The 22,747-nt window shown below is 33.7% G+C and overlaps 3 protein-coding genes across 5 annotated transcripts in view; 2 read left to right on the plus strand and 1 right to left on the minus strand.

Annotated features, from left to right (window-relative positions):
* LOC149398767 (receptor-like protein 7) overlaps nucleotides 1-10,951 on the plus strand; it is a 28,915-nt gene extending 17,964 nt beyond the window's left edge. The window contains exon 2 of the mRNA XM_089614873.1: nucleotides 10,787-10,951. The gene's annotated coding sequence lies outside the window, so the exon portion shown is untranslated. The remainder of the gene's footprint in view (nucleotides 1-10,786) is intronic.
* LOC149398769 (receptor-like protein 50) lies at nucleotides 8,422-15,972 on the plus strand. 3 transcript variants are annotated; one of them, XM_089614875.1, is made up of 3 exons: nucleotides 8,777-10,503; nucleotides 15,443-15,653; nucleotides 15,744-15,971. In XM_089614875.1, exons 1-2 carry the CDS (start codon nucleotides 9,040-9,042, stop codon nucleotides 15,650-15,652), a joined length of 1,674 nt encoding a protein of 557 aa, XP_089471001.1. In that variant the 5' UTR covers nucleotides 8,777-9,039; the 3' UTR covers nucleotide 15,653; nucleotides 15,744-15,971. The 3 variants fall into 3 exon arrangements, with proteins under 3 accessions (XP_089471002.1, XP_089471001.1, XP_089471003.1); XM_089614876.1 differs by lacking the exons at nucleotides 15,443-15,653; nucleotides 15,744-15,971 and adding an exon at nucleotides 10,787-10,951 and having other exon boundaries at nucleotides 8,422-10,699; XM_089614877.1 differs by lacking the exon at nucleotides 8,777-10,503 and having other exon boundaries at nucleotides 13,484-15,653; nucleotides 15,744-15,972.
* Nucleotides 15,973-22,053: 6,081 nt separating this feature from the next.
* On the minus strand, nucleotides 22,054-22,606 carry LOC149398770 (uncharacterized). The gene has a single exon (XM_089615641.1). The coding sequence runs from the start codon at nucleotides 22,443-22,445 to the stop codon at nucleotides 22,140-22,142; it is 306 nt and encodes a 101-aa protein (XP_089471767.1). The 5' UTR covers nucleotides 22,446-22,606; the 3' UTR covers nucleotides 22,054-22,139.
* Between the last annotated feature and the right edge of the window lie 141 nt (nucleotides 22,607-22,747).

A 22,747-nucleotide genomic window follows, 5' to 3' on the forward strand; every position in this document is an offset into this window, starting at 1 on the left:
CAAGGTGTGCGTTTTAGGGTTTGAACACATGTTTTCTTTTGGTTTTGACTAGTCTTTGACCCACGTTCTTCTCTTCTCTCCGAAGTTCTGATCGGTGGGTTTCGTTCTTGACTTATGAACGGTTCGTTCATTTTCAATGGATGACCCTTGGGTTTACTTAACCTGAGCTCGGTGCTGGATTCCTCTCGCTGCTCGGGAGTCCGACTATCCTGCTCGGTGTCTGACTAATTTATCCCGTAACAGACAGTAAACCATTTCTCCCTTTCATATATATATATATATATATATATATATATATATATATATATATATATATATATATAGTGTGTGTAATAATGGGAGACATTCATAAAACTAACATATTAAAATTGGATATTTATGGAAGACCGAGTAATTTTGAAAAGCCATGGGCTTTTAAGTCCAGCCATAAAAAAGAAAAAATGGTATGAAGTAGTTAGTTCAAATTATGACTTTTGCAAAATAGACATAGTTTCATTAGGTATAGCAAAATAGCCAATTGAGAGTACTATGACTTTTAATCATATCTCGATTAATTTTAATCCAGCCTTCATAAAACTTACATTCTATTTTTATAGTTCGTTGAGATTAAATTTAATCATGCCTAGATTAATTTTACTTGGGCTAGTTTGCTTATAGTTGACAAACTATGACTATTTTGCAAAAACTTAAGTTCTGGGCTAGTTTGCTTATAGTTGACAAACTATGACTATTTTGCAAAAACTTAAGTTCAATAATATAAGGATAAATTACAAGAATACCCCCTGAACTCGGAGGTCGGTAACAACTCACCCCCTAAACTCGAAATTTCCACAAAAACTACTCTGATCTTTCAATTTTTTTGAATTGCGCCCCTTCCGTCTATTATTTGTCGGTAACAACCCAAAGAGCCTATCACGAAAATCGATGTGTTGGTGAATCACGCACGACCTTTCCGAGGAATGAGCTCGTTTACTATGACCCAAGTCGAGGCGGCCTGAGATTCAAATCATTGCTTACACTCTAAGCTTCGTCTCGCTCAAGGATATTGTGAGGCCGGGTAACGCGGAGGTACTCAATGTTCATTCTGAGGTATGGAATTTTTTATTTTATTTTATGAAATTCCATGGAAGTACTAGTTTTTTTGTTTTTAGGCCGGGTAACATGGAAGTAGGCAAGGATATCTCATTTTATTTTTATTTTAAGAAGGTTTAGCCGTTATTTTTAATTTTCGTACATGTCGTTATTTTGCCATTAATTTGCTTGAAGTTGGTGTATCTTTCATATTTCAGTTTTAGATGATGATTTCATTTCTCCACAAAAAGAACATTTAAAATGCATTACTACATTTCTTTTTGTTTTTTTTTTTTACTTGTATCCGTTAGCATATTGGTCAAAGAGGGTAAACAACTCAGTTATTCATACTCTTATAATATGTGATGTAGATTTATATGTGTCTTACGAATTTGACTTTAATGTGAGCGTAGGGTTGAGAAGCTGACGAAGATCTCTGCTCGATTTCAGTTTGTGAAGAACAACTGAAATAGTTTGTTTGACTTTGACTTTCCCTCTTTGTCTCTCCCGGTTCCAATTTCTAACTCATGCTTAAGGAGTTTTATGCTAGTGTAAATCGTAGATAGAACTTTGATGTGTTTAGTTATTGAGTATCACGTTTTAATAGGTCTACGAGTTTTTTCGGGTCTGAATTCGTATCTGTTTTGTTGTTGGCTTTGAATCCAAGTATGTGAGATAAGTATAAATTGTTTGAAGAAGAACACACAAGTGACAAAATAGAAACAGAAAAACAGATGAAACTGAAAACTAGAAAATAACTTGAACAGGAAACCCCCAAATAGAAGGGGCTCAAGACATTGCAAAACCTGAGAGTAAAGCAATTTTGAGTCTAGGAGTGTACTATAGGTTGTTTGACTTCCGAGCAAATTTTAATTATTTTATGTATTAAAATTTGGTGTTCGTGGTGACATAAATTTGGACATTTGGAAGAACAGAACCCGTTCCTCGGCTTCTTCCGGTCGAGACTAAAAGAAATATTTTCGGTCACTGATGACCTGAAATTTCGTGTATGTGAAAATATATCCGTTCTGGCAGAGGAAAAGTTCACTTCCACTGGAAAAAAAAAAAAATAGAACTAGTATGGGAAGAAATTCCTTCCAAGTCTTATTTGGTATTTTTGCACTCCACACATGATCAGAACTTTCACTTTCAGTCACCAAGGAACTGGAAGCTACGTGAAAGTGCAAAATGACGGAAGGAGCTGGAATTTCGCTTCAGTTCCGGTTCCGGTCCCTAGATTTTGTGACACTCGAAATTTCATACAATCTTTATTCCAAAACCGTCACGGGTCCAATTTGAAATTCTAGACTCGCTCATTTTTTAGTTTATTGTGTTCAACGGGGATCACTCTCTATTTGGGACTTCCTAATAGAGTGAAGAAGCGTACAAGCGGATGGGCCCATAAATTTTTTTCCATGGGAGGGAAAGAGACTCTTACAAAGTACGTCATTCAATCTATACCGACCTACACGATGAGTACTTTCAAAACTCCGGCTGGGAATTGCGAAGAAATTGTGAAAGCTTGTGCTGATTTTTGGTGGGGCTCAGATAATGGGAAGGATAAATATCGAAATTCATAAAATATGTGACCGAGAAGACCAAAATACGAAATAAGCGTTGATCCGGCGGTAGAGACGAAAGGTCAGGATGATTCAAAATAAAAAATAAACTAAACGACGCCGTGTCGCTATCGCAACCACAAAGGTTCGAGCAAATCATACTCGGAACATATCGGGAAGAAAATAGTAAATATGTTCGAGGTATAATTGAATTGAACATCATACCATATAGTTCTTACCATTTTTACTAAAATTCTAAGAAATTGGAAGGCTGTTGTTACTCATATAAATTGCGTAAGTCCGAGCATGAGGTCGGAAGGACTGAGAACAAGAGGAATCCAACAATGAGCCCGAGTCAAATAGGCCCGATGACTCGTGAAGGTTAATGAACAACTCATTCATAAGTCAAGAACGAACCCTATCAGGCAGAACTTCAGAGAGAATAGAAGATGGTAAGTCAAAGACTAGTCAAAACAAAACAAACACGTGTAAATAAATTAAAATTAACGCAAAACACACACCTCAACGGTTATATGCCGAGTGCACGAGGAACTCCCTCCCATTACGCACGTCCTGAGAACGGTTACTCTTTAAACCATTGAGAACGTGAGACTGATTGCCCCACGTACTTGACCAAAAGACCCCTATAAATAGAGGAGGAGTTCGCTGTGGAAATGATGACATATATTTTATGCATACACAAGCACTCACCACAAACTTCACCTATCGTTGAATACCCTCGTTTACTATCTCTATTTTACTAGATTCGTCTGTATTTAGAGATAATCCTGCCTAAAGACTCGGACTTCTCGAGATTGCGTTCTCAGAACCAAGTGCTCTTTGTGAGACAATTGTTGTACTAATTTTATCTGTCAACAAAATGCTTGAAGAATTACAATTCGTATTTAATTTGGAGAAAAGTTAGGCCAAAACTAGATGTCTCAATATGCTAGAAATAATCCACATAAGCTGAATATTAAACTGGCAAGTATAAAGGACAATGTGTTAAGAATAAGATCAAATTTTGCGTGGACAAATTCATATTTATGGCAATAATAATCCGCGTGTCTCTTAAACAATAAGGCTGAATTTTGGAGAAATTGGAAGTCCTAATTTACAAATTTGAGTTTTGAAATTTTAATGGAATTTTGACAATTAATTATGTTTTCAATAATCATTTTTTAAAATAAAGTTGAATGTCCAATTTTTTTTTCTTTCCTGTTCTGATGGTCAAAATTTAATTCAACAAGGTGGGACCTATAACTTAATTGAGATGTTAGTCTGGTATAGACTTGCTTGTGTTTACTTTTCAAATTCAGACAAAAAAAAAAAGACTCAAGAGTCATCGGAAATTTGTATAAGAGTTCTATCAGCAATTATGTAAAAATGTTGGACCACATCATTAAGTGTGCACAGAGACTTCTAGTCAACCATGCATTTGCCGATATCATTATTCAAATAACGATACCGATGTCGATACCATATCGAGATTTGATTTTACGGATATGACGAGTATCGACAGATATATCTTCGAATATTCTGTAACAATTTCAATACTAACTATCGATGATATTTCGACTACCGACGGATATATCGACAAAAATCCTATAAAAATAGATATTTTTAAACAACCCTATATATATATATATATATATATATATATATATATATATATATATATATATATGTTATCAAATCCAAATTATGAAAATACAAAATCAAATACTACAGAGTTCATGACAAGAAATAAACTTAAAATAGATAGTACAAAGCATAAAATAGTTCTCAAATACTACAAAATAATCCCAATTTCAATATTACAATTTCAAATACACAATCATATATTCTAAATCACTATTTAACAATATCAAGTTCAATACACAATTTCAATCGATCCACGTGATTCTAAATTTTTTTTTTACTCTGTCGGAAAAAGAACGGCCACCGATGATGGGTCGCTGGAAAAGTAAAACCTTGTCGGTACCTCACAAAAAGTTGGGGATATGAAAAATAACCAAGTCCTAATCTCAACCATGTAAAAAATTTCAACAAACTCGAGTTGAATCAATCTAATAAGTAAAAACAAATTCAAAATAATCAAAACCCTAACTTTGGAACTTACCGTACGTTCAACGCCGATATATCAACCAATACCGTCGATGGCGTATAAAACTCTCCTATGACTGGCGATTTCGCATGGAGAAGAATATTTCACCTTTGATATCACCGAAATCGTATAAGCTTTGCTCTCTGGAAGTCGGTCTGCGTGGGTATGGAATGAATGGTATTCTCCTAATTTTGGCGATACTTTTCCTAAAATAACTTGTCAATTTATCGCAATAAAATAAAAAATCAGCGATATATCCCGAAAAAAAATGATATAATATAAAACGGTAATGTTTATATATGATTTTTTACTGAGATTCTTCAAAAAAGATAACCTCGGCTAATATGAAAGAGTGTCACATCAACAATCTAATCTCTCCATGTTAGTCTAGATAGACTTGCTTGTGTTGAATTTTCAAACCCAGAAAAAAAAAAAAAAGACTAAAAGACTTGAAAAATTGTACTGGCTGGCTAGTGGATAGTGAATGTACGATCATCAATAATGTAGATATTGCTTTTATTTACAGCACAGAAACATTTATGTATGATATTATATTGATATGTTTAATAGCGCATCATGAAAAGTTACACATATCACATGTAATTTACCGAATTGACTTCAGTTGTGTTGATTTCATAACTCCAAAGTCTTATCATTGATCAATTGAACATAAATTTGATATTCTTGTCTTTGAAGCAGACGAAATTCTGAAGCTTCCTAGGCAACCTTATAGATCAACATCTGGAAATTAAAGATCCCACTCGTCAAAATATCATTCCATCCTGATTATCGAAACTATTTTATTTTGGCACAAATCACCATTTTAATTTGTCCTATTATCGACATATTCGCCTCTAGCACTGCTATGAGCTTTCCTAAACTTAAGATCTATTCCAAAATAAAAATAAAAAACCCACCAAAATTGACAAACAAAATCGAACGAGCGCAAGATAAACAGAGGAAACGCTGAAAGGCGGAGCAAAACAAATGCTAAACATTGTGAGGAACAATTTCTGAAGTTTAAGACTCGAATGCCAATTTATTTTAATTCCTTAATAATTGAACCCGCAAAAAAATATATTTTCTTTCTCCTTATTATAGCTTAATGACTCGACCATATTTGAGTCCTATCGAAATGGTATAACAATAACGTGAGAGAAAGACCTGAACTTGTTTGGGACAAGTGGTAATTACGGATAGAACGCGAGATCGAATTCTGTTTATATTTTGGAGTGTGTTTATGAGGCATAATAATAGATTCTCATATTTGTATACATCTGTTATTGTATTATTGGCTAATAATGCCCTCTTCAAAACATAATAATAATAATAATAATAATAATAATAATAATAATAATAATAATAATAATAATAACAATAATAATAATAATAATAATAATAATGATAATAATAATAATAATAATAATAATAATAATAATAATAATAATAATAACCTCGATGGTCATCACGCAAATCACATTCCGCTGAAAATTATCATGTGGTTCTATATATGTGAAGTCAATTTTCAATAAGGTGTGTAACTTATATTTTTATAGATCTCATTCACTTTTTTCAGGTGAATTCCTAACGGGCACTAACTTATGAATCAAAGATTGATAGTTTAAAGTCAGTTGTATTCATTAACATTCTTTATCGAAATAATAAGAAATAAACGATCTAATAAAGAGTCTTTTGATTTTGCTCAGAATCTAAAGTTGGTATTTGCTCTACTCAGTTGTAAATTATATTTGACGTGTGCAGCCTTTTGTGTTGTGGTATTAATGATAATATTCAATCACACATGATATATCTTTATTTTGTAAATAAAAACAATACGAAATACTACTTCATTTATTGTGGTCATAGACCCGGTCAAGATAACACAATCATGATGTTTTTTCATCTTCTTCTATCAAATTGTGGAACAATACAATTTTGAACGTTCAGTAACCAGGCAAAACAATTTTCCATGAGGTTTCCAAGGTTATTGCTGCTACAAGTCCATTTCATTATATGGATCAATAGATATATTAATGATAAATCAATATTGAATCACGCATGATATCTTTATTTTGTAAATATAAGGAAGGAAATACTTTCTCATTTTCTGTGGTTATAGACCCAGTCAAGTTTACACCATAACAATGTTGTATTTATATTTCTTCTATCAACTTGTGAAACTGACATGACAATACAATTTTCCATGAAGTCGTTGGTCTTAGTTGGGCAAGTATTGAAACGTCTAATTCTGAATAAAGTCTTTAATCTCCATGTAATCAACACATTAAAGTTTTTTTTAGTCATTTTCGGATGTGGAAAGTAAACACAAGCAAGCATGTCTTGACTAACATAAATTTAGTTAAACTTATAGGTAATTTACGGAAAATATTGCCGGTGGCATTATCAAGTTATAAAACTGGTATGACACCAATTATCAAGAAACAACATTTTTACATAATTGCCGATATAGTACATTCACTAGCCAACCAATACATGGTTGAATAGAAGTCTTTGTGGTCCAACATTTTTATTCAATGCTGATAAGAACACTCACCAGCCAAGCAATACAATCTTCCATCAAGTCTAGCCTTTTTGTTTTTTGTGTTTTTTTTTTCCTTTATGTATTTGAAAAGTAAACACAAGCAACCAGGAACAAGTCATGAATTATGTCAAGGAGGGCTAAAATTAATATAGATTTATAATTTTATAGATTTAAAAAAAACTCGATAATGTCAGATAACTAGTTTTATTATGTATAAAAAAAATAAGAATTGATTATACAATTAAAAAAAGTAATCATAAATATATAACAATTAAGATGTAAAATAAATAGACCTACATTAGCAACATATTTTTGTATCTATTATTTGTTTGATTTATTCATACTTCTCTTTCATGTCTATTACATGTTTATACAACTAAATGGCCTTTGTAAAAATAAAAAATCAAATGAGCCCAATATAGCAATAAAAGAAAAAAAAATTATAACTTATTAACCCATTCCAAACATCATGTTTGGTATATAGCCAACGTTTGAAAACTTTAGAAAAATAGCTAAACAGATGAGGTGTCACTTGAATAAGCCAGTCAAATTTCATATTTTGTCCTTCCAGTTTTTATTTTTTGCTACAGTGATTCGTCATTTTCTCTATCATAAAGTTTTTTTTCTCATCAAAACTTCAAAAATCCATATTTTTCTCATATGAACTCGAAATTTAGTGATTCCAAAATCCTACGGATTCGTAGCGAGAAGAGCTTCAAAAATAGACCCATTGTGTTGGATGAAAAATCATGTCTACGACTGTAGAATTCCGTCGGAGTTCACTATTGGTACATTAATTGTCATTAATTGTCAAAATTTTAAATTATTTACATTTTTTTTTGTAAATTATAACATGTTTAATATAAGGATATTTAAGTAAAATATAATCGTTGGTCTCTACCTTCTTTGGGCTACAAGGTGTCATGGACTCCAACAGCAGCCTCTTCTCTCTCACTCATCTCCAATATCTCTCTCTCTCTCAAAATGATTTCAAAGGATCTTCAATCTCACCCAACTTTGGTAGGTTTCCCAGCTTGCTTTTTCTTTCCCTTTTACACTCCAATTTCAGTGGCCATATTCCTCCAGAACTTGCTCACTTGTCTAACTTGCTCAAACTTGAAATCGATTCTGACAAGTTAAGAGCCGAGACAAGTAGCTTGAAACGAATCCTGACGAACCTAACTTCTCTCACACACTTGAGTTTAGAGTATGTCAACATGTTTGACGTCTTACCCAATTCTTTCATGAACCTCTCAACTTCTCTTACATATCTTCATCTTCGTTCCAACCAATTCAAAGGGAGATTTCCAGAACATATTTTTCGGCTGCCAAACCTTACATTGGTCTCTTTAGTAGATAGCCCAAGTCTCAATGTTTCATTCCCTAAACAAAATTGGACCAGTCAACTCACCTATTTGGAGCTTTCCAACATAAGATTAGAAAGAGATATAACCTTTTTATCTCGAGCTTTAAAAAAAATAACAATTATTCATGTAGTAAATTGTAGTTATGTCAGACTACCACCTCCTCCTCCTTTTCCATGTTTCAGTGAAATCATTTCGTTAGATCTTCCATACAACAAATTTGAAGGCCAGCTACCCTATCTTTGTAGCAACTCATCAACTAAAAAAGCTTTTCTATGTGACTCTTCAACTCATCAACTCTTGGGACCTCTTCCATTGAATTTACAAACCTTGAGATTAAACAACAACCTTCTTTATGGGACAATACCCACTTGGTTATATTCCCTTCCAAATCTAATGGTCTTGGATCTAGGGAACAATAAATTGAGTGGTGTCGTCATATTGGAACATTTTTTAGAGCTTAGAACACTTGATTATCTAGACCTTTCTTTTAATAGCTTATTATCTGTTATTTCCATCCCCCATTCTAACTACACTAGTGTCTTGAAGTCAAATACTCTTTCAACTTTGATTCTGTCTTCTTGCAATATTTCTCAGTTCCCAAACGGTCTGAAAAGCTTAGAACAATTACTAATGTTAGACCTTTCCCAAAATAAAATTGAAGGTAGTATTCCCGCATGGTTGTGGAATCTCTCCAAACATCCATTTGGTAGTCTGAATCTTTCTTACAACTCATTGACACACATAAGCCCAGTTCCTCCACTGAATCATAGCTTCACATACATTGACCTCCGATCTAATCGGCTTCAAGGCCATCTTCCGATTCTGCCTCAGTCTACAGTTGCATTTTTTGCATCCAACAATCAATTGAGTGGAGGAATATCATCTCTGATTTGCAACCAAAATTTTCTCGTAGTTCTCGACCTGTCAAACAACAGCTTCAACGGCAGTATCCTTCCGTGCCTTGGAAATTTCAGCAACTCTTTGTCAGTTTTGGATTTGAGAATGAACAAGTTTGATGGCATTATTCCTTCAGCTTTTTCAAATGGAAGCTCTTTGAGAACGCTAAACCTCAACGGAAACAAATTGGAAGGCCCGCTGCCGCGATCTTTGCTTAACTCCAAGCGTTTGGAAGTTCTAGATGTCGGAAACAACGAACTCAATGGCGTTTTTCCTCAGTTCTTGAAGTCTCTGCCAGAGTTACGAGTTCTTGTATTGAGGTCTAACAGATTTCACGGTGCAATAAAGAATCCCAAGAGTAGCTTTCCTTTTCAGACTTTGAGAATCATGGATCTCTCCGACAACATGTTTGTGGGTGTCTTGCCAGCAAAATATTTTGAGAATTTCAAGGCAATGATCGGTGCGCATGCAAATACGTTGGAATACATGGATAACAAAGAAAACCAGTTTGCCTATTATCAAGACTCTGTGGCGGTGTCAATGAAAGGAAACTACATCGAGCTGGAGAAAATCCAAACCTTGTTCACAACGATTGATTTCTCAAGAAATGGATTCACGGGTGCGATTCCGAAAGCGATCGGGAAGCTAAATTCGCTCAAAGGCCTCAATTTCTCTCACAACAGTATCGTCGGTCCGATCCCACCCTCGTTGGGAGATTTGAGTAATCTCGAATGGTTAGACCTCGCTTCCAACGAGCTCGTCGGAGAAATCCCGCAACAACTGGCCTCAAATCTAGATCAGCTCGGTTTTCTAAATCTCTCCAACAACAACTTGGATGGAAAAATACCTCGAGGAGGACAGTTCGATACGTTCAACAACAATTCATATGGTGAAAATCCGGGGCTGTGTGGATTTCCATTGACGAAGCCGTGTAGCGACGAAGAGGATGACAATGAAGAGGTTGACAATGGCGACGATGAAACACTGACGTGGAAGCTATTTGCAATTATCGGATACGGTGCAGGTCTCGGAATCGGAGTATCCATTGGGTACGCTCTGTTCTTCACCAGAAGATTCGATTTTTGGCTTCAAAAATGGATTGCTAGACAACCATTCTGCAAATGTCTAGCGGACATAATAAAGCATATTAAATAAGGTGTGATTTTCGGTAATTTCCTCTTTGATATTTTATATCTGGCTGTTCATATTTTAACTCTTTTTTTCTTTTCTTTTTTCTACTCAGGAATGAGCACGAGAAGTGGTGCTGCGAGTTCTACATTTGTTTGAAGATGCACTTGTTTTTTTTTTCGTCTTTCTATTTTCATGTAATATGATCTGAATGGACCAGAGGATTTGCCGATTCTTCTCTGTTCTTTTTATGTGTAATCAAGTTGAACGTAATTATCTACCTTAAATTTCGAAAAAAATATCTACCTTAAATTGGGTCTTTTATTTATTTTAATGGGAAGCTAACAAATATATATTCTCGAGTTTGGTCAAAATTCACTTTTTGTGCTTGTTAACCCCGACTCTGTGATCAGGATGTGAAATATATATACCATGCATGAACCAATTTTATCTTATATTTTACCATGGAAAAAGCATAAATCCCGACTAATTTAGATTTTTTAATGAATGAAAAAGTAAACCATGTAGCCAACCAATACATGGTTGAATAGAAGTCTTTGTGGTCCAACATTTTTATTCAATGCTGACAAGAACACTCACCAACCAAGCAATATAATCTTCCATCAAGCCTAGCCTTTTTTATTCAATGCTGATAAGAACACTCACCACTCAAATTTCCTATTTCCGGAATTTCAAACCATGGTTATATCTGAAGCCATAACCACTCATATATAGGCTTTACGTTCGACATATGCATAGTAATCCAAGTAAACCAAAACCGACTAAGCTTGGACGAGCAAACACTTGTATTAACTGTTATGAAATTCAACATAATTTAAGAAAAAAAAAATCACGTTTGAAAAACAGAATTTCGCAATTTGTATGAAATTCCATTGAATTTTCAAAATGTCCTTCAAAATTAATAAATTGGCTTTTCAAATTTCTTCAAAATTCAGCGATAATGTTTACAGATACACGTATTATCAATGCATAAAGTTGTATAGGTTAAAGTCAAATCACACAACACAAAAATCTTGACATATTGCTCTATATATTTTCCAATTCAAAATTTAGCTTTTATGGATTATTTATAAATTATTGATAAATCAAGTTGGCCCAACTGTTCTAGGACAATATTAAATACGAACTGTGATTTTCTTCAAGCTGGCCCAAATTGAAATATCAGAGGACTATATGTGTTATACTTATATGTACAAGTGGGACTGTGCTATAAACTAATAGCGCCAAATTTATTTCATTGTCAATAAAAATAAGAAAATACTTCTTCGCGGTTATTGACCAAGTCAAGTTAACACAATAACGATGTTTTTTTTTTTCCTATATATCAACTTGTGAAACGGACATGAGAATACAAATTTCCATTGCTGAATAAAAGTCTTTGTGCTTAAGTCTCTGCAGATCTTTCGTCACCTTGTAATCGACAACCAGTCATTTTTTTCCAATGGATGAGAATTGCAGTTTATCATTAAAATATCTCAATATGGAAGAGAATAACAACTTTTCGTTTTCCTCTAAAGTCTTTACAATATACACTAAACACACAAACAAAAACTGATTATTTCAAAACAAAAACTGATTATATGTTTCAATATGTTAGATTAAATTATGATCATCGGAGAAAAATTTCATTCAACCTAATTTTATAAAATAATTAGAATAGAAAAAAATTCTCAAGTTGTGTCTAATTTCCATTAAAATTTAAAAATGCATCTAAAATTGTATGTCAGCATTTTAAATTTATCCAAAATTAAGTCATAACGTAACAGACACGCGTATTATTATTGCATAAAGTGAAAGATCAGGTTTCATTAAAACCTGTTTTTCGGTAGAGTTCATACTGCATTGGTTAACTTAAGTCATGATACCCATCGATGCTAACATTTAATGGCAAATATGAATCTTTCCAAACAAGATTTGAAAAAAAAATCATCCAATATAATATTTCATTATTGATAAATTAAGTTTGCCTAACAGTTCTCGATATTAAATACGAACGGTAATTCTTCATGCATATACTAACATTAGCACTAGTGTTGTATGTAATATCAGTGGTTTATATAAAAATTAAAAAGTTACAAAGTCCGCTTTTGTAATTCTCTGTATTGATTGCAATTATAACACTTTTTTTTATAGTCTCGGACCAGACGAAAGTTATTTTTATCGCTGGTCCCGATTTATTTAATTTATTGTGGATGTAATCCGTTGCGAGTGTATCTTAGAACTACGAATATGCCAAAAAAAATTAAATGATATTTATTGGGCGAACTTATATATAAGCTGTATCTTCGAATGTGATAAAATAAAACCTCATACAATAATATCTCATCAGTACTCAGATCAGATAATGGGTTGGGTTTTGTGTGTGATTCCTCTGTTTCTCTTCTTCCTTAATCCTTTTTCAACAAATTCTTCGCCAATACTCTGTCATCCTCATGAAAGATCTTCTTTGCTCACTTTCAAAAACTCTTTTCATATAATCACAGATGATTATAGCGATTTTAAATCATGGAATATGAGCAAAGATTGTTGCAATTGGAGAGGAGTCACGTGCGACGACGTGACCGGTCACGTCATTGGTCTCAAGATCGGAGGGCTACAAGGTGTCATGGACTCCAACAGCAGCCTTTTCTCTCTCACTCATCTCCAATCTCTCTCTCTCTTTGGAAATGATTTCAAAGGATCTTCAATCTCACCCAACTTTGGTAGGTTTCCCAGCTTGCTTTATCTTTACCTTTCTTACTCCAATTTCAGTGGCCATATTCCTCCAGAACTTGCTTACTTGTCTAACTTACTCTCACTTGGAATCGGTTCCTATTATGAGTTAAGAGCCGAGACAAGTAGCTTGAAACGAATCCTGACGAACCTAACTTCTCTCACAAGCTTGTGGTTAGATAATGTCAACATGTTTGACGTCTTACCCAATTCTTTCATGAACCTCTCAACTTCTCTTACATTTCTGGGTCTTTATTCCAACAAACTCAAAGGGAAATTTCCAGAACATATTTTTCGGCTGCCAAACCTTACAGATCTCTCTTTAGTAGATAGCCCAAGTCTCACTGTTTCATTCCCTAAACAAAATTGGACCAGTCAACTCACCTATTTAAAACTTTCATACATTAAACTTGAAGGCCAGCTACCCTATCTTTGTAGCAACTCATCAACTAAAAAAGCTTTTCTATGTGACTCTTCAACTCATCAACTCTTGGGACCTCTTCCATTGAATTTACAATCCTTAAGTTTAAACAACAACCTTCTTTATGGGACAATACCCACTTGGTTGTATTCCCTTCCAAATCTAGTGTCCTTGGATCTAGGGAACAATAAATTGAGTGGTGTCGTCATATTGGAACATTTTTTAGAGCTAAGAACACTTTATCATCTGGACCTTTCTTTTAATAGCTTATCTGTTATTTCCATCCCCCATTCTAACTACACTGTCTTGAAATCAAAAACTCTTTCATATTTGTTCTTGTCTTCTTGCAATATTTCTCAGTTCCCAAACGGTCTGAAAAGCTTAGAGCGATTAAACTATTTAGACCTTTCCCAAAACAAAATTGAAGGGAGTATTCCCTCATGGTTGTGGAATCTCTCCAAAGATTCATCTATGGCTGATAGTAGTCTGAATCTTTCTTACAACTCATTTACACACATAAGCCCAGTTCCTCCGCTGAATCATAGCTTCAAATACATTGACCTCCGATCTAATCGGCTTCAAGGCCATCTTCCGATTCTGCCTCAGTCTACAGTTGCATTTTTTGCATCCAACAATCAATTGAGTGGACGAATATCATCTCTGCTTTGCAACCACAATTTTCTCGAAGTTGTTGACCTGTCAAACAACAGCTTCAACGGCAATATCCTTCCGTGCCTTGGAAATTTCAGCAACTCTTTGTCAGTATTGGATTTGAGAATGAACAAGTTTGATGGCATTATTCCTTCAGCGTTTTCAAATGAAAGCTCTTTGAGAACGCTAAATCTCAACGGAAACAAATTGAAAAGCCCGCTGCCGCGATCTTTGCTTAACTCCAAGCGTTTGGAAGTTCTAGATGTCGGAAACAACGAACTCAATGGCGTTTTTCCTCAGTTCTTGGAGTCTCTGCCAGAGTTACGAGTTCTTGTATTGAGGTCTAACAGATTTCACGGTGCAATAAAGAATCCCAAGAGTAGCCTTCCTTTTCAGAATTTGAGAATCATGGATCTCTCCGACAACATGTTTGTGGGTGTCTTGCCAGCAAAATATTTTGAGAATTTCAAGGCAATGATCGGTGCGCATGCAAATAAATTGGAATACTTGGATAACAAAGAAAACCGGCTTGCCTATTATCAAGACTCTGTGGCGGTGTCAATGAAAGGAAACTACATCGAGCTGGAGAAAATCCAAACCTTGTTCACAACGATTGATTTTTCAAGAAATGGATTCACGGGTGCGATTCCGAAAACGATCGGGAAGCTCGATTCGCTCAAAGGCCTCAATTTCTCTCGCAACAATCTCGTCGGTCCGATCCCACCGTCGTTGGGAGATTTGAGTAATCTCGAATGGTTAGACCTCTCATTCAACGAGCTCGCCGGAGAGATCCCGCAACAACTGGCCTCGAACCTGAAACAACTCAATTTTCTAAATCTCACCCACAACAACTTGGATGGTGAAATACCTCGAGGAGGACAGTTCGATACGTTCAACAACAATTCATATGGTGAAAATCCGGGGTTGTGTGGATTTCCATTGACGAAGCCGTGTAGCGACGAAGAGGATGACAATGAAGAGGTTGACGATGGCGACGATGAAACACTGACGTGGAAGCTGTTTGCAACTATTGGATACGGTGCAGGTCTCGGAATCGGAGTATCCATTGGGTACGCTCTGTTGTTCACCAGAAGATTCGATTTTTGGCTTCAAAAAAGGATTGCTAGACAACCATACTGCAAATGTCTAGCGGACATAATAAAGCATATTAAATAAGGTGTGCTTTTCGGTAATTTCCTCTTTGATATTTTATATCTGGCTGTTCATATTTTAACTCTTTTTTTTCTTTTTTCTTTTTTCTACTCAGGAATGAGCACGAGGAGTTGTGCTGCGAGTTCTACATTTGTTTGAAGATGCACTAGTTTTTTTTTCGTCTTTCTATTTTCATGTAATATGATCTGAATGGACCAGAGGATTTGCCGATTCTTCTCTGTTCTTTTTAAGTGTAATCAAGTTGAAAGTAATTATCTACCTTAAATTTTGATTAAAAAAAGAGATTGATAAAGAACTAGTTGAAGAGAGAGGTTTTAAAATAATAGCCCAATTATTTGTTTATTAAGTAACTAGTCCAAATTATATAAAGTTCCCAGAATTACCCTTTGCCTCAAAATACCCTCTCTCTCTCTCTCTCTCTCTCTCTCTCTCTCTCTCTCTCACGTTTCAATCGCAAACTCAAATTCCCAAAAACCAAATCCAAAACCATTTTTCATTTCTTCAGAGAAGAAGATTCCAAAATTTTCATGGCTTCCTCCGATTTCGACGATCTCTCATACCAGTCCGGCCACAGAACCACGTTCACCTTCGAAGCTATCGCCGGAGCTCTGCCGGAGGGTCAGAACAGCCCTCTTGTGTGTCCGTACGGCCTCTACGCCGAGCAAATCTCCGATACATCTTCCACTTCCCTTCGCGGCCTCAATCTTTGATCGTGGCTATATCGAATCAAACCATCAGTCATTCACGAGTCTATCCAATCAAACCATCAGTCACTCACGAGCCTTTCAAGCCTTCTTTGATCGCCGCGAAGCTCGTCCGAGAGTTCACTCAGTCCAATCGCGCGGCCACGCCGACTCCACCTCATCATCTCTCTCTCTCACTCAGTCCACGAGGGCGTTGAAGCGCCGAGAGACGGCCCGGCATCGGAGAAGGGTTTTGATGTCGGAGACGGAGTTGAAGATCAGGAGAACCATCGGGCCAGGGAGTTGATCGAAGCCGTCCATTTTTCTTGATGAACTGATTTTGGAAATAAGATTTACTGTCGTTCTTGTTACAACAAATATTATTTGCTGTAGTTTTTGTTATTGTTAATTAGATTTACTAATTTTTTTGTTATGGATGATATTATTTATTATGATAGTTAATAATATTAACCTAAGGGTATTATTGGAATATTAGAATGCTGTCATGATAAATTGGTTATTTTCCTAAATATGTTAATAGTTGAGCTATAATTTTAAAATAGGGGTGTTGTTTTGACTAGTTGTTTAGTCGGCCCTTAAAAAAATGTATCTACCTTGAATTGGATCTTTTATTTATTTCCAGGAATCTAACAAATATATTCCCGAGTTTGGTCAAAATTAACTTTTTGTGCTTGTAATTTCAGTGTCAAATAATTAACCCCCGACTCTGTGATCAGGATGTGAAATATCTATCCCATGCTTGAACCAATTTTATCATTATATTTTTACCATGCAAAAAGCATAAATCCTAACTAATTTACATTTTTTTTATGAATGAAAAAGAAAATCGACGGTTTGATGATATTTCACAAAATCCAATGGTAACGTTACGAATTTTTCAAGTATTTAATATATTTGTATTAATGAATTTCGACCAAATTACTCAGAGGATACATTTGTATTTTCACCTGATGTCCTTTTGTACATATCTCACCTATTGTCATAAAGAAAAACTACATTAACGATATTTTAATGACAAAATGTTATTAAACAACTGTTTTTCATGACATTACTTGTCATGGTTTTAGAATAAATTGCTCATATTGAATAATGAGAAAAAACACTACCAAGATGTCATATTTTTAGATTTATCCCTATCATAAACTCTATTATTGCTATATAATAATTGCATTTAAAATTCGACAAGAGAGGTTAACCACTTCTCAAAAACACATGGAAAAGATTAGTTGTTCGAGTAATTAAAGAAATCTCAACAGATTCGGAATAGGAAACGGTTATCATAGCTTTCCCTAACGTATTTCTTTTACGATTCACTTTATGTATTACCTAATCGAAAGGGTAATATATATCAACCCTTTTTTTTAATAAATTATATCAACCTTTTTATTTGTTGTGGTATTAATTATATTTTAGGACTTTAAAGGCAGCATGGTAATTAAAAATTAATAGTTAGATATAATAATTACTTAGTATAAATAAAACGTGAATGAAAGGAATAGGAATGCAAATATTGAGCAAAGAATTGGGATGGTTTCCTTGGGATTGGGAGAGAACAAGCCTCTCCAAAGCTTGTAAAATCTTGTATCTTTCCTATTTTGTTGCAATGAAATATTTTTCAGGCGTGTATCATCATACCAATAGAAATTCCTACTTGTAATGTTTTATGCAATTAAATAATAAAATGATTTTTATTTATCGGTTTTCATTGCTCATTGACAGGTCAACTCAAGTCAATAAATTTGGAAGACGAGATCTTTCTATAATAATATTTTGCTGAAGAACATAACCATTATTGCGTTCATTGTTATTACTGAAGCTTTAACCACTATATCAAAAACCATGTTTAAATGGAGTTTTGCTTAGCATGCATGAGAAGATGTTCCTCTCCTCTCTTGTATTTTTAGGTCTTTAGATATTATTTTATTAGAATGTTTCGTGGAAGTAAGAGAAAAAAAAACAATTAGGTACTAATCCATTATCAATTTTGTTACCTGTTGAAAAATTCACTGGACACCCACTAAAGATGTGGTCCAAGCGATATTAATCATAATTGAACGTTCACTGACCAGCCAAAACAATTTTCCATCAAGTTTTTAGTCTTCTTCGGATATGAAAAGTAAACACGAGCAAGTCTGTGTTGACTAACATAGAAATTGCTGATAATTCACTAGCCAGCCAATACATCCATCAAGTCTTCCGTCTTTTATGGGTTTGAAAAATAAACACAAGCAAGTCTATGTTGACTAACATTAAAATTAATGGTCCAATATTTTTATTCATTGCTGATGGAACACTCAGTACACGTTAATACAATCTTCCATTAAGTCTTAGTCTTTTTTTTTCCTGGATTTGAAAAGTAAACACAAACAAGTCTATCTAGAGTAGACTAAACATAAATTAATTATAGGTCTCATATTGTTAGTTTAAATTTTGATCATCCACAAAAAAAAAAAAAAAAAAAAAAAAAAGCATTCGAAATTTTCAGACATTCAACATAATTTTTAAAACCAAATAAAAATAAAAAAAATGTTATTCAAAAATTGTAAATCGGCATATTATTATTGCATAAGTATAAGTTCAAGTAACATTGAAATTTAAACCCGTTTTTCCTAGAGTAATTCATACCGAATTGGTTTACTAGGTTATGATACGATCGATACTAACATTTAATGGCAAATATGAACCTGTCCACACAACATTTGAAAACTTCACACATTGTCCAATTTAATATACAGCTTGTATGGATTGCTTTAAAATTATTGATGAATTAAGTTGACCCAACTGTTTTCCGAAATTAAATACGAACTGTAATTCTTCATGCATTCTAACATTATTAGCTGCCCGAATTCAAATAACAGATATAGAGGACTATTATGTATTATATGTAATATCAGTGGGACTGTGTAAGTGAACTAAAAAGCACCAAATTGAATTTCGTTGTTGCAAACCTAACTTGTCTCACAGACTTGTATTTAGGTTATGTCAACATGATTTACACATTGTTATATTAGATCCAAAGGAATGCTTCTTTGGTGACGTAAGTCCAAGCTCTGAAAGACAAAATGTAAAAAGCGGGCTTGAGTGATCAATCATATAAGTCTTTTTTTTTTCTTTTTCATTTAAGAGATTCTTTGAAGGGACATTTTCTTAACTAGGACTAAATTTTTGAAAAAAATAGGAAAATGGAATTTTGCCTTAATTTAGTCATACTTTTGGCAATTTTCCCTAGTTTAATTATAAAATCAAAATATGCATTTTCCTTATCAGCTAAGATCAATTGCGTTCTAAAATAAATAAATAAAGGGTTCAAATAGATAAAATTTGACGTCTTACCCAATTCTTTCATGAACCTCTCAAATTCTTTTATAACTTTGCGCCTTGATTCCAACCAACTCAAACGGAGATTTGCAGAAAATATATTTAGTCTGTCAAATATTAAACTTCTTTCTTTATCTGATAATACCCTAGGTCTCACTGGCTCATTTGTCTTTCACTAATATCACTTGGTTTGATATTAGTGATAATAACTTCCATGGTATCTAACCAAGCTGACTTGGCTAGATCTTTCAAACAACAAATTGTCTTGCCAACTACCCTATCTTTGTAGTAACTCATCATTCACATCCACTGAAAAGATATTTTTGTGTGACTCTTTGAATCATCAACTCTTGGCATCTCTTCAATTGAACTTAATATCAAGGCCGACTTAATGTATAACGAGGCCTTAGGCGTAAACATGAATAACTAATATAAATTTAGTTTATTTAATTACAAATCAATCACAATTTCTATTGTAATTATATATTTTTTGTATAATTAAATTAATTTATCACAAAATCAAATATGAAATTATTTTAGTTTTATTCTAATTTGATATAAATATAGATCTTGACATGTAATAAAAAATAATACACTAAAAAATTCATTAAAATATTAATTTTTATTGCAAACAAATTAGAAAATAAATAACATTATGCACACATATAAATAGATAAGAATTCATTATTTTTGTGTAATGTTATTTTTTAAAATTTTGAATCAAATAAATACATGTTATATGTTATATGTAAAAAATTCAAAGAGCACAGCAACTTGATTTATATAAAAAAAAATTCTAGAAATATTGGGCTATGAAACATTGTTGAGCAGAATACTCTGAAAAAGTCGAGACAATTTTGTATAGGGTTAATTCTATTGATGGCATAAATGTTAATATCTTGAGCCTCTATTTAAAAGAAAAACTTGTAATTTCATTTAAAAGCCGAGTCTACATGAACATGGACAGTAAACCATTCCTCCTTTTAATATATGTATGTAATAATGTAATTATGGGAGACATTCATAAGACTAACATATCAAAATGAGATATTTGTGGAAGCCTGAATAATTTTGAAAAGCATTGGGCTTTTAAGTCTAGCTTTAGGCCCATAAAAAAAACCCAACGGGAAACATCATCGATCGACCAAACTAAACTAACCTGACATATTGTAGGTCCCTATAATGTACCTCGTGGGACCCACTACATCATCAACGCCTATGAAGTCAAGCTCATGAGTCGCCTTGTGGGACCCACAATCCACTACTAGATATCATGTCTCTCTTTCTCTCTTCCAACTCACTCATTCGCCTTAGACACTCGATCCCGGGCCCACCGAGTTTGAATTTTATTTTTTATTTTTTGAATTCACAGATCTGTTCACCAACGAAATCATACGAGGAATGAATATTATCTTAGCATAAAAAAATAATAATAAGAGAAATTCCTAATGAATAAAAAATTGAAATGTCTACCGATACTTGAATCTTATAGATCTCACGTGGTAGTAGACTAGTAGTTCTAGACTACTAGTAACTAGTTTAGAAAGTTTTGATTAACTGATAATGTAATAAAATTAGTATAAATAATTTTATTTATTATGTAAAAGTTTTTTTTTTTTTTTTGCAAGGCTAATTAAGACAACATGGCATTACATTACACGTACCACTCTATGTGGCTTAGATAGGTGATTCCATTATAATGGAAATGCCACGTGTATCATAAGTTTGAATAAATTTGCATAATATATACGAATTTATAACCCGTAAAAAAATAATTCAGATTCAACTTTGGGGCCGTTTGGTTATGTTTTCTGTTCCTGTTTTCTGTTTTCTGATTCTAAATTCTAGAAAACAGTTTTAGAAAAACTGTTTGGTTATGAATTTAGAAAACAGATTTAGAATCATGTTTCTGTTTTCTTTGAAATTTGTTTAGAAAACAGAAAACAATGAAAAGTTGTTTTCTATTTTATCTCTATACAATTGAATGGAAAACATAACCAAACAACATTTAAAATATTATGAAACGTAATTCTAAATCTGTTTTTTGAATTTAAAAATTAGAATCAGAAAACAGAATTTAAAAATAGAAAACGAGTTTAGAAAACTAAACCAAACGACCCCTTTCTTTTTCAAAGAAAGAAAAAAAAACTTTCAACTTTCAATATATATACATATATATTTATTGATTAATTATAAAAAATTAATTTTACAATCAATTGTTCATAAATAGAATTCGAATGTGTCATAAAATATGAATATCATATCATCATTATTCTATTATCTAACGAAGAAAAATAAAACGTCTAGAGATGTCATAAAATACCATTCATTATTCTTCTGCTCAAAGATCATTTACAGCAGAAAAAAAAAAAGCAAAGTAGCTATGTAAACTTAAAAATTACCAACTACAAAAACTAAAATTAAACATACAAAAAAAAAAAAAAAAAAACCATCACAATCCTCTTTCTCTAATCGGACTTAGAACTCGAAGCTTCCTCTTTAAGCTCGTGAATATGGTGGTGAATCGGATCTCCGGCGACGTAGTGGAGGAGTCCTTCGCCGGGATCGCCGACGCCGGAGACGGCGGTTGTCCGGCCGAAGATAACGACGGCGACGAGGAAAAAGGCCGTGGAAAGAAAGAGAGGCCAAAAGTAAGCGAGGATTTCGAAGAATCTCGGCGCGACAACGAACACCAGAGCCGAAACGACGACGCATAGCCCTAGGGTTCCCGCTATGTGAACTTTGTATTTTCCGAGCTTCTCTGAAATCTCCATCGCTTTAGAGAGAGAGAGAGAGAGAGAGAGAGAGAGAGAGAGATTTGTTTTTGGATGAAGAGAAAGCTAGTGAGAGAGAGAGAGAGAGGGGTTGTGAGATTTGGTGGTGAGTGTGATGGATTGTTTGTGTGACTGTGAAGTTATTTAATTATTACTTTATTTATTAATTTAGCTGTGCAGAGATTCTCTTTAAATCACATAAAGTAATTTTGTTTTTTTTAACTATTTTCTTGATTTCATCTGTCTGTGAAATTGGATGGAGTGTTTTTTTTTTTTTGGTACGGCACGAGAGAATAGAAAGT

Source organism: Urtica dioica, chromosome 5 (genome assembly GCF_054948205.1).
Source record: "Urtica dioica subsp. dioica isolate 48M chromosome 5, U.dioica_male_clone48M_v1_H2, whole genome shotgun sequence".
In the NCBI taxonomy this organism is placed as follows: domain Eukaryota; kingdom Viridiplantae; phylum Streptophyta; class Magnoliopsida; order Rosales; family Urticaceae; genus Urtica; species Urtica dioica.